Genomic DNA, 12499 nt, shown 5'->3' with positions numbered 1-12499 from the left:
ATCAAAGAAGTCATATGCTCAGACTCTCAAAGGAAGTATGCATAGAATAAACACTAAAAACGAGAGATCCAATAGCTTGACTGCATCTTGATGATAAATCTGTAAGTTTTTCTTTCCACATCTCTACAATTTTCAAGTTATCTATAATAAACATACAACTTAGGTAATAAAAAAAATCTACATTTAAAAAAAAAACAGTCAATATTCATCAATCATTTCAAGAACAAAAATCACTAACCTGTCTTAAATATTTTCTGAACCCTGAATAACCATCCCAAATGATACAAACACAAGTATCTTGACACAGAAGCGCTGGAGACAATACTCAGTTTATAAAATTTCTGATCAAAATCAGTGAGTAAAAAGCCCAAGGCTTTATAGAATGTCTCTTCAGATCACAAGATAGTATTTTGTAGAAAAAGAAATAACTGCTACTTTTGCAAAAAGGGAAAAAAAATCTGATTCATGCATGAAATTATCTTCTCATAACCATATCTAATACTGAACACTAATAATAAAACTTCAATTCTTTTTCCTAGGTCAAAAAAGAGCATCACTATTTTTTTTTTAAATCACTTATAAGTTAATAGATGCATAGGAAAAAACTGGAAGGTCATGTAGCAAAATATAACTGTTGTGGATACTGGAATTATATTTGTTTTTAATTGACTTTTTTCCTATATTTTCTAAAATGTCAATTATAAATATGTGCAGCTATTATAATAGAGGAAAATAAATTAAAATTATCATGTGAATATGATAATATAAACCCTATATAGATTAGGTTAATAAAAATACAACATTTGTAAAATTCAGACCTGCTCATGACAGTAGCTCAGAAAACTATGAAGGTCCTTCAAAATCATGCAGCACAACATCACCCTTAAGGAGATCAAAAGACTTTAAATTTCTAATTCAACAATTCATGATTTGAACAGCGTATGTATTTTTCTCTTACTGAGAAATCTGCCATAACTAGATCTAAGGATGTGTTTTCTTTTTAATGATATACCCTATTTTTTGTTCGTAAGACATCACCATCAATGATGTCATACAGCTCATACAATAAGGTGTGTTAATAAATGCAGCTTCTTTTTTTCTTCCTCGCCCCCGTTTTTGTATTGTTGTTTTTTAATGCAGCTTCTATTGAACTGAGATAACAACTTGAAAACATACAACTTTACTTACTGTTACATATAAAAGTGTATATTAGTGTCTCGCATTGATTTAAAGTCTTAGATTGTTTCAACTTAATCAAATAAAAAGGAAAATAAAGTTTAGAATACATATAACTATAATTTTATGAAAAACAACAATAAAACAATCATTGCATTTTAGAAGAGCTTTTAACATTTTGAAACATAGAAACATTACAGGGTCAAGTGTAAAATTATTAAATAAGCACAATTACAGAGTATCCTAGCGATGAATATAGCAAACGACTCTGAAATAAAACTGTCTGATTTCAATCCTAATACTGCTGTTTATTAGTTGTAAATGTAGGAAAATAATTGAACTTCCACATGTTTCCATTTCTCCATCTATCTATTAGGTTGGTGCAAACTAATTGCGGTTTAAAAAAGCTAAAAATAATTGCAAAAACCGCAATTACTTTTGCACCAACCTAATATACAATAAGGATAATAAGAATAATTTATACCTTGAAGAGAGTTTTAAAGGAAGTAATACGATGTCTAGCACAAAGTAAGCACTAAAAAAAGGGCTTCCCCTGCTTCTTCTCACTCTGGATAGAATTTGTTATAAATTTTGAAAATAAAAATAAAGATCTCTAACTCAAAAAATTGGTATTAAAAGTCCTAACTTCATTCGAAATCATAATTCCCCATCCTTATAGTACCTTCTGCAACCTGAGTATAATCCAATTTAACATTAACATAAATGAAAGTTCTCTTATCAAGGTGATTTCATCCTAATTGTTTCAAAAGAAGAAAAAAAATGAAACAGAGGATTCTTTCCGAAAAAGATGTACAAAAAAAACTGAGAATCACTCATTAACAAAACATAATTGTCCTGAACAATTATTTTACTGTGGAAAATGCAACAATGCAAGATTAATGGCAAGTTTTAAATATTTCAGTGGTTTTAAAATAGTCAAAGTTAATGTCTTAATGTCATTCAAAATTACCAACATTTGTTACATATAAAACTGCTATTCTCTATAAATAAATAAATGTCAACTGTCCATGATTAGCCTGGAACTAGTTTAACTATAACCTAATAAAGCCATTCAGCTATCTTGGGGATTATTTTGTTCTCTTTTCTTATAAAAAAATTAATACAAGAGACAGAATGTAACCAAAAAGTCAATAGTGTAGAAGGCTTTTAATAAATATCATTTTGGCAAATGATCACATACAAATTAACAAACTGAAATCATGATGATGTCATTTATTTGTTCTGTACATATCTGATTAATAGGCATTAATTTTGTTGATGGAAACCAGAGAAGTCTATTGTTATATACAGATTAGAAGTGTAAACACTTAGCATTTCCCACAACTACTGACTTTCACAAATTATTTTGAATGTTATTTCAAATAACATTGTGAATGCCAGAGGTTAGGTAAGCAAAGAGCTCTACTGCCCCCTAATGAAATAAACCAAAAAAAAAAAAAAAAAACCTACACATTAAAAAAACCCCAAAACTCCTTTTTTAAGGTATCTGTGAAACAGGAAATAATCTCACTTTGCTAAATGCAATAGAAAACACTAAGACAATTAACTGAAAACAACTAGAATGGATATCAAAATACTGTAGGAAAAACTACAATCACCCAGTTTTCATGATAAAATTAGTAGCAAAACAGGAAAGCCTTGAGACAGAAATGTTCTAAGAGAACAGAGACCAGTACAACAATGTTATCAAATGTGATAGCAATTAAAACTTCACTGCAGGCTACACTTTTCATGTGTATGTTGGAAGTGAATGAGAAGAAAGACATTCTTAGAAACCATACTCTTCAGTAAATTACAGTTAAGTTTTCAGTTCAGCAACTCAAAAGTAAATACCATCAAAATATTCTCTAACAATTTGCACTGCCTCTAATAATCTCAGAATTATTTCAATATATGTATGTTTTCAGGATAGCTACCCTGGAAAATGTCTATTTAAAATAATTTTACCTAAATTTACCTAATGCTTCCTGTTTTAAACAAACACCAATTTCGTAAGTATGACAACTTTGTACTTTATGGTATTTTGCATCATAAACTAATCAGTGATTAACTTTTCATCTTCCTTTTAGTAATCACTTTCCCTTCCTTTAACAAAGCTAGTTTTTAAAACATCCTCCACACTCCAATTCTTTTTATCTAATATTCCAACCTGTCAAGAATTCCTGATTTCTCATTTCAGAAAAGAGTAAATGTTTGGGGGAAAGTAGTGGGTTGTCCTTAATGACAGGAGTTAGTTAACAATTAACATCAAGGAACCAGATAATAAGAGTGCAAAGAATAGAATAGTAGACCATAAAAACAGAGACAACATAAACAAAAGAAAAGCAAAATTTCCAGGCAGCATGTCACTGAGCAGAACAAAGGTGTAGTAGTTAACTGTTCCTTTACGGCTAGGACTTGTCACATCACTTGCAGATGCCGTGTTTTCGTCCAGATTGACAGTGGTTGTACACTCCATTAGGTATCTATTGCTTAGGGGATATAAGAAACGGACGAAATCTACATCATGCTATAGGGGAGATACACAATACAGAGAAAGAGGTTCACTTAAATCTACATAAAAATGAAAATATCCTTTACATTTGTGTGCTGCTGCTCTTCTCCCCAAGTATCTGTTTATTAATAAAAATGGTTCTCTAGCTCGGCAAGTTGTACGGGTAACCTATGTTCATCCAAAATTTCAGAATAGCAACACACAGAAAAATACAAATGTACACAAATCATTATCTCAAATGAGTTGGATCTCACATCTGTATAGATTTCCTGGATAACATGAATTAAAAACATGACTCTTTTACTAGAAGCATTATTCATTCATTCCTACTGCCTAAAACTATAAGAGCCATAGACATATTTTGAAGACATAATAAAGTTGCTGGGAGGACAAAGAGAAGCACTGCCCAAGTCGTGGTGCTGAAAGCGTATCCAATACATGGTCAAAATAGTCGCCTTCCAACCTATAAATTGCACTTAGCTATTTAACATAAGGTAGTCAAGAGAAATACAGCAGTGAAGCTACTTAGAGATAGCTACTTAGAGAACGAATGCATGTATGGATGCAGATCCAGGTGTGGTTTCTTTCACTCAGGGCATAGTCCCATCTATACCAGTGAGTTCTAGGTTGTTATTCTAAACCTAAAGGAATGCCTTCCCTAGTTCATGGAAGAATAAAAGGTGTTTTCAGGCTGTCCTTTGCCTCTCCAATTCTCAGTAAGAATAAATATGAAAAATATGATCAAGAAATAAAAGGAAGGAAGAATGCAAGGGAAAGGAAATACAAAGGTTACTTTCATCAGGAATGACAGCTTTGGTTTAAAACAAAGAGATATTTATTCATTAGCCAAGAAAGTTTTATTGATGATGATAGAGATGGCAGCAGCCAGCGTTTATTGAGCATTTACCATGATCTACGCATTAGGCTAAGCACTTTACATACACTGGATATTTAATCTTCATAACAACCCTGTGAGACAGATAATAGTATGCCCATTTTACAGATGAAAAAAACTGACACTGATAAAAATTAAGTAACTCACTCAGGTTACACTTCTATTAAATTGCAGAGCATATATATCAGTCAGTTTGACTCTTAACCACCAAGTTTATATTATTATACTTTCTGGTGAAAATGTATGAAATGAAATATTTTTGAAACACTGAAATAAATTAACAAATTATACATAAGACCCAACTCAATTGCCTAAAATTTTGTAGACGTGTAACCTGGGTTAGGCACTGGTCCCAGATAAAGAAGACAGAAATGTGCCTGACATAATAAATAGTGAAAATGCTAATGAAAAGTCACAATATTCCCATCCTTCAATGTCCATTATAAATAATAGCATTTCTTCCATTATTCTCTGATCACATCCATCCATAGTCATCTCTCCTTCCTCAGATCTTCCTACCTCATTCTCACCTCTAATTTATGAAAGTCTCATTTGTTTAGAGGAAATAAGGTTACTTCCCCTTCTCTATCTTAAAAAGATAATCAATTACAATATAAAAATATAAAAAACAGCTCTCATTGATTTCTGAAATATGCATTTCTCTATATGCTACAGTAAGAAAAACTATTCCATAAAACACTTTAACTTTTGATAACACGTTCAAGTTTTCTGAAACTACTACTAAAGGAGAAATCACCACACAGTATAAAACTAATCCAAAATTCTATTTTACAAGAGCTGGGATTTAAACACATACACACACATAATACAAACACACAAACACAAATCATGTCATCTTCATATTCCAGGCACTGGCTGGACAACAACAATATTCCCTCTACCATATGTATTCAGCTTAAAACACAAAATATTCAGGAATACCCACAAATATCTAAAGCATTAAAACCATAATTTTTATATGGCTACTACCATTTTTTTCCATTGCAGAATTTAAAAGAAGACATTATTTTCTTGAAAGAAAGGCACCTTGCAAGACAAGCTATTTCTTCAAATAAATAGTAAAGTGATATGTAACTTCCTACTCAAAACCTGTCAAAAATAAAGACCTGTCAACTTGTTAATCATTGTTTAATTTTAATTGAATTGTGTTTAAATTTTCAATCCTGAGAGCAAAGACGCTTCTAACAAAATAGTACAAGAAATAGTAAAAAAAATACCTCATTTCGATGAGCTACCATTTCTTACCTTTGCGTCTTCATTGCTCACTCCTAGCTGTAACACGGCCTGGGGAGATTTTAATTTTGCTTGAGCAGAGTGAGCCATCTGAAGGTTAAGTTGCCATCCTACCGTCTCTAGCTATAAAAGACAAGTACAAATTAGAATCAGATGATACGGAAGGAAGAAAACAGTCAACTTCAAGCAAATCTCCACTCAGCTGGAATGAACATGGAGAGCCTGAACTTTGTGGGAATTCGATTCCGGAGCTCCTTTATCTGACACACTCTGCAAATTCTTCTTTTAGGCTCATTAGGTGTCTGTCAAATTCAACAGTAAAACTGGTCTTTAAATATACTCTGTTCTAAAAATAAAAGTTCTAAGACTAAGCAATAAAGTACATTAAGACTCAATAGTTTTTAAATAATACATTACTATTTTAAAATAGTATATTTTCAAGCCAATGATTTTTAAATAGTTATAAATTTTAACTAGTAAATAGCATATGTTGATGATAATCACTTTAATGACCTTCCATTATCTTTCAAAACTCTTTGCATAGGTAGAACACAGGTAAGACTTTTTTTTTTTTTTTTAATTTAGAGGGATATTGAAGTGCCCAGGTGGTAAAAGGTTCACACATTTAGACACAGTTAGTGAGACTGGAATAGAGCCAGGCAAAGAATTGATACCTACTAGCGAGCAGGTGTTACCCAATAGATTATCATGTTTTCCAAAGTACTCTAACTGACTATGGTGCCCAGTTATGACAGGAACTGATTACAACATTTCCTTTGAATTTATTAATTAACAAAACAGCAAAATTTAATCAGGTAAGGCAAAAATAGTAAAGACAAACTAACGTAAGATAAATGTGGTTTTACTGAACCTGACAGATTATTGGTTTCTTCAACCTCAGAACTATGAGTATAAAATTTTAGATATTTCCAGTAAATCTCAAGTATCGATATTTAGGGAAGTTTTGTGAAATGCAATTGTCATACGCCTCTGACAACATGACCCTAATAAGTGATTTAGTAAAACTACCTAAGCTGCAGTGGCAAGAATGGCAGCCTCACAACAATTTTTACTTAACCAGAATACTAATTGCTAACTTGAAAGCCTGTTCAACAGCTAGAATCACAGCAGTGACTCAAAGCCAAATTGGAAAGAGAGCAATGGAAGTATTATCTATTTGAGAGAGGATGTGATGAGAAAATAAAGATACAGTTCCGTTCTCTCTGGCACTGAACCTTTTACAAGTTATGGGTAAGAAGGGGGAAAATGTTGCAGAGACATAATCCATAATGCCACAAGGAAAAAAACCAATGTAACAGTGCTGATCTTTAATACTGATTACAGTAAGCATAGTCTGTAATATTTTCAATAGTCACATTCAATAGATCCTCCAATGAAACAAGAAAAAACATACCATAACCAATTTGATACACGTCACTATCTTAATTGAAAAGCAACTTCTAGGCATTCATGTGGACCTATAACTGTTTTGATCTCATTTAACTGATCTTATCCCTGTCCTTTAAGCACTTAAGATAAATGAGGAAGATAAATATTAAGTGAATAAATTAAGCATACCCCATTGTGGTCAGGCCCTTGCATAAATTAATGCATGCTTAGTCACTGCATAGAGGTGGTGTGGGAGAATTAAAAAGAGAACTAACCATAACGCTTATGCTCTGGTTCATGCTTAGGCTGTCACTCACTAGCTATGTGACCCTGGTTAAGTCACAATCTTTTAAGCTCTCAATTTCCTCATATAAAAGAGAAATAAATCTATCTGAACCATCTACTTTTCTGAATTTTTGGTAATATCAAATAAGAAAATGCATATTTAAAGTGTTTTGGAAACCACAAAGCATTATAAATATAAGGCATTTGGATTATCTAATTTTTTCTGTCTTTTGAGTATAATAGGCACTCTATATCTATAGAATTAAATTGAAATGAATCAAGAACACTCACAAGGGTAGGTAATTTTGAAACGAGTCATGGCTGAAAAAAAGTTTGAGGGTTGGCTTTCTTAAATTCCAGAGCCTTTTCTATTGAATTTTGTGATTTAAAAAATATTTGTCCCAAGACATGAAAGAGTAATTTAAAAAGTAAATCACGTTGTTAAGCTCATATGTAGGTATATGCACATATACACATCCACACATAAAATTTCATAGGAAATGATCAGTACTCAGAAACCTTAAATGAAGAGGAAATATAGAAAGGGTAACTAGAATTATAAGAGAATACTTTACAGTTACATAAAACAATAAGAAAAAAACTCTTTTCAGTCAAACTGGGAGACGAAACCAACACTACTTGGATAACTACTCTTATCATCCCCATTTTACAGATTAAAAATGTAAAATGTAAACAATTGGTGAATCAGAATAAAGAGTATATGGAGGTTCCTTATGTTATTATTGCAACTTTTCTCTACGTTTGAAATTATGTCAAAAGCAAAAGTCACAAGAAATTGATTCAAGTAAGAATCATCAATGGATATTAAATCCAAGTGGTGAAAGTTTGATTTGGAACACATAGTCATAAAGTGTCTACCTACAATTGCTTTTTAGTTACAAAAGTATAATTATGCAGTAGAGAAAACAAACAGCATCTTAACCAATGTATCAAAATTAACGTCAACAAAAAGGGGCAAATGGACATCACGTGCCTCTAGGTGTGATATCCTGTGAAGACCACAACATCCCTTATATAGCTTTCTAGCCAAAATATCATAACCTAAATTTGATCATAAAGAAACAACAGAAAAACAGAAATTGAGAAATATCATATAAAATAAGTGTCATGTGCACATCAAAAACGTCAATGTCCTAAAAGACGAAGAAAAGCTGAGGAAACAAGTACAGCTGAACCTTGAACAATGCCGAGAAGGTGAGGGCATCAAGCCCTGTTCAGTTGAAAACTGCACATGTAACTTTTGATTCCCCAAAAACTTAACTAATAGCCTACTGTTGACTGAAAGCTTTACCAATAACATAAACAGTCAAATAACACATATTTTGTATGTTATGTGTATAATATTATATACCGTATTCTTACAGTAAAGTAAGCTAGAGAAAAGAAAAAGTTATTAAGAACGTAAGAAAGAGAAAATATATTTACAGTACTTACTGAAAAAAAAAATCTAAGTATAAGTGGACCCGTGTAGCTCAAATCCATGTTGTTCAAGGGTCAGCTGTAATTCGTAATGCTGCTTAGAACATGTGAATTGCCAAGTCTATAACAGGCATTGACAATATAAATATGAATAAGGCAAAGTCCCATTGCCAAGGTGAAAATGTCACAGTATACTATTTAATTATTCTCCTGAGACTCATAACTGAGAAACAGATATGATAAACATTGATATTTTAATTATATATGAAACAATGTCTAATGGAGAATTTTTACTTAGCTAAACTATATTTGCTTCTATTTAAAATAAAATTCCGTCCTGTGTAGATCAGACATTTGCACATTAAAATACTAGGAACCATTTTAACATAATTTGTTTTGTTATTTCATACTAAAATTTAAATCTGAGGGTCAAACTGAAAGCTTTTCCTCTAAGATCAAGAATAACACAAGGCTGCCCACTCTCACCACTTTTATTCAACATAGTATTAGAGGTCCTAGCTAGAGCAATTAAGCGAGAAAGAGAAGTAAAAGGCATCCAAATCAGAAAGGAAGAAGTAAAACTGTCACTATTTGCAGATGGCATGATATTATATACAGAAAACCCTAAAGACTCCACCAAAAAACTCATGGACCTAATAAATACATTCAGTAAAGTTGCAGGATACAAAAATCCATAAACAGAAATCTACTGTGTTTCTATAAACTAATAACTATCAGAAATAGAAAATAAGAACAATCCCATTTACAATTTATTCCAAAAAAGAATAAAATACCTAGAAATAAATTTAGCCAACGAGGTAAAAGACCTGTACACCGAAAACTATAAGACACCGATGAAAGAAATTGAAGAAGACACAAATAAGTGGAAAGATATACTATGCTTATAGATAAGAAGAAGTAACATCGTTAAAATGTCCATATTACCTAAAGCAATCTACAAATTCAATGCAATCCCTATCAAAATTCCAATGGTATTTTTCACAGAAACAGAATAATCCTAAAATTTGTATGGAACCACAAAAGATCCCAAATAGCCAAAGCAATCTCAAGAAAGAAGAACAAATCTGGAAGCATCACACTTCCTAATTTCAAACTATACTACAAAGCTATAGTAACCAAATCAGTATGGTATTGGAATAAAAATATACACCAAGATCAACTGAACAAAATAGAGTCCAGAAATAAACTCATGCGCATATATGGTCAATTAATTTATGACAGAGGAGCCAAGAATATAGATGGAAAAAGAACAGTCTTTTCAATAAATTTTTGTATTTGACACCAAAAGCAAAGGCAACAAAACCAAAAATCAAAAACTTGGATTACGTCAAACTAAAAAGGTTCTGCACAGCAAAGGAAACTATCAACAAAACAAAAAGACAACATACCAAATGAGAGAATATATGTGCTTATCATATATCTGATAAGGGGTTAATATCCAAAATACATAAAGAACTCATATAACTCAATAGCACAAAAACAATCTGATTTGAAAATGGGCAGAAGATCTAATAGACATTTTTCCAAAGAAGACATACAGATGGCTACTAAGTACCACGTTTCCCAGAAAATAAGACCTAGCAGGACAATCAGCTCTAATGTGTCTTTTGGAGCAAAAATTAATATAAGACCTGGTATTACATTACATGAGTATATTATACTATACTATATTATATTAATATTATATAAGATCTGGCATTATATTATATTATAGTATATTAAAGGCCCGGTCTTATAGTAAAATAAGACCGGGTCTTATATTAATTTTTGCTCCAAAAGACGTATTAAAGCTGATTGTCCTGTCCGACTAGCTCTTATTTTCAGGAAAATACAGTACATGAAAATGTGTTCAACATCACTAATCATCAGGGAAATGCAAATGAAAACCACACTAAGATATCACCTCCTGTTAGAATGGCTATTATCAAAATGACAAGAATAACAAGTATTGGCACAGATGTGGAGAAAAGGGAACCCTTATGTGCTGTTGGTGGGAATGTAAATTGGTGCAGTCACTGTCGAAAACAGCATGGAAATTCCTCAAAAATGTAAAAATAGGACTATGATATGATCCAGCAATTCCATTTCTGGGTATTTATCCAAAGGATAAATGAAAACACTAACTTAAAAAGATATCTGTACCCCATGTTCATTTCAACATTATTTACAATAGCCAAGACATGGAAGCAAACTAAGCATTTGTCAATGAGTAAGTGGATGAAGAAAATGTGATATATATAATGGAATATTATTCAGCCACAAAAAAAAAAAAGGAAATCTTGCCATTTGCAACATCATGGATTGAGGGCATTATGCTAAGTGAAATAAGTCAGACAGAGAAAGACAAATTCAGTATGATCTCACTTACATGTGGAATCTTGAAAGGAAGGAAGGAAGGAAGGAAGGAAGGAAGGAAAGAAGGAAAAAAGAAAGAGCCCTTAGATACATAGGTGGTGGCCAATAGGGGGCGGGGAGATGAGTGGAATAGATAGAGTTGGTCAAATGGTACAAACTTCCAGTTATAAAATAAATAAGTCCTAGAGATACAATGGACAGCATGGTGACTATAATTAATAATACTGTATTGTATATTTGAAGGTTCCTAAGAGAGTAAATCTTAAAAGCTCTCATCATATGAAAAAAAACTTGTAACCATGTGTGATGACAGATGTTAACTTGACTTATTTTGGTGACCATTTTGCAGTATACACAAATATTAAATCATTATGTTGTACATTTGAAATTAATATAACATTATATGTCAATTATATATGAATGTTTAAAAATGACACAACTACATGCTATACACAAAGAAAAACTTCGAATATAATGAGATCGTTTGGAAGTAACATAACAGAGAAAGATATATCGTAAATGTTAATCAAAACAAAGCAGGGAGGGCTACAAAATTACCAAAGATAAAGGATATTAAATAACAATAAAAAGATCAATCTATCAATAAGACAAAGCAGGGCTGAGTGTCCTAATGTATATGACCAAACAACAAAGCTGCAAAATATGTAAAGCAAAAATGGATGGAACTGAAAAAAGTAGACAAACCCACAACTACAGTTATAGACTTCAACACCTGCTTCTCAACAACTGATAAAATAACTAGACAGAAAATCAGCTAAGATATAGAAGAATTCAATATCATTTCATCGTTACCAAAAGAATCTAATTGATATTTACAGAACACTTCACTCAACAACAAAATACACATTCTTTTCAAACACCCACAGAACAAATACCAAAACAGATCATATTCTGGGCCATAAAACACACCTTAACAAATAAAAATATTGAAATCATACAGAGTGTGTTCTCTGACCATAATGGTACCAAACTAAAAATCAATAAGAGAGAGATAACAGGGAACTCTCCAAACACTTGGAAACTAAACAACATACTTTCAAATAATCCATGAGTCAAAAAGGAAGTCTAAAGGAAAATAAAAAAAAATACATTGAACTAATTGAAAATGAAAACACAGTATATTAAAATTTGTGGGATACAGCTAAATC

General features: G+C 31.8%; 1 protein-coding gene across 2 annotated transcripts in view; it reads right to left on the bottom strand.

The window, feature by feature from the left end:
• The window catches only part of COMMD10 (COMM domain containing 10), a 153565-nt gene that overhangs the window by 113794 nt on the left and 27272 nt on the right, over positions 1-12499 (bottom strand). For both annotated transcript variants that reach the window (XM_033111241.1, XM_033111242.1), the window contains exon 5: positions 5853-5963. In XM_033111241.1, the coding sequence (XP_032967132.1) occupies positions 5853-5963 (111 nt within the window). The remainder of the gene's footprint in view (positions 1-5852; positions 5964-12499) is intronic.

This window comes from Rhinolophus ferrumequinum, chromosome 7 (assembly GCF_004115265.2).
Source record: "Rhinolophus ferrumequinum isolate MPI-CBG mRhiFer1 chromosome 7, mRhiFer1_v1.p, whole genome shotgun sequence".
NCBI classification, from domain to species: domain Eukaryota; kingdom Metazoa; phylum Chordata; class Mammalia; order Chiroptera; family Rhinolophidae; genus Rhinolophus; species Rhinolophus ferrumequinum.
This window is presented reverse-complemented; position numbering and strand designations above follow the sequence as displayed.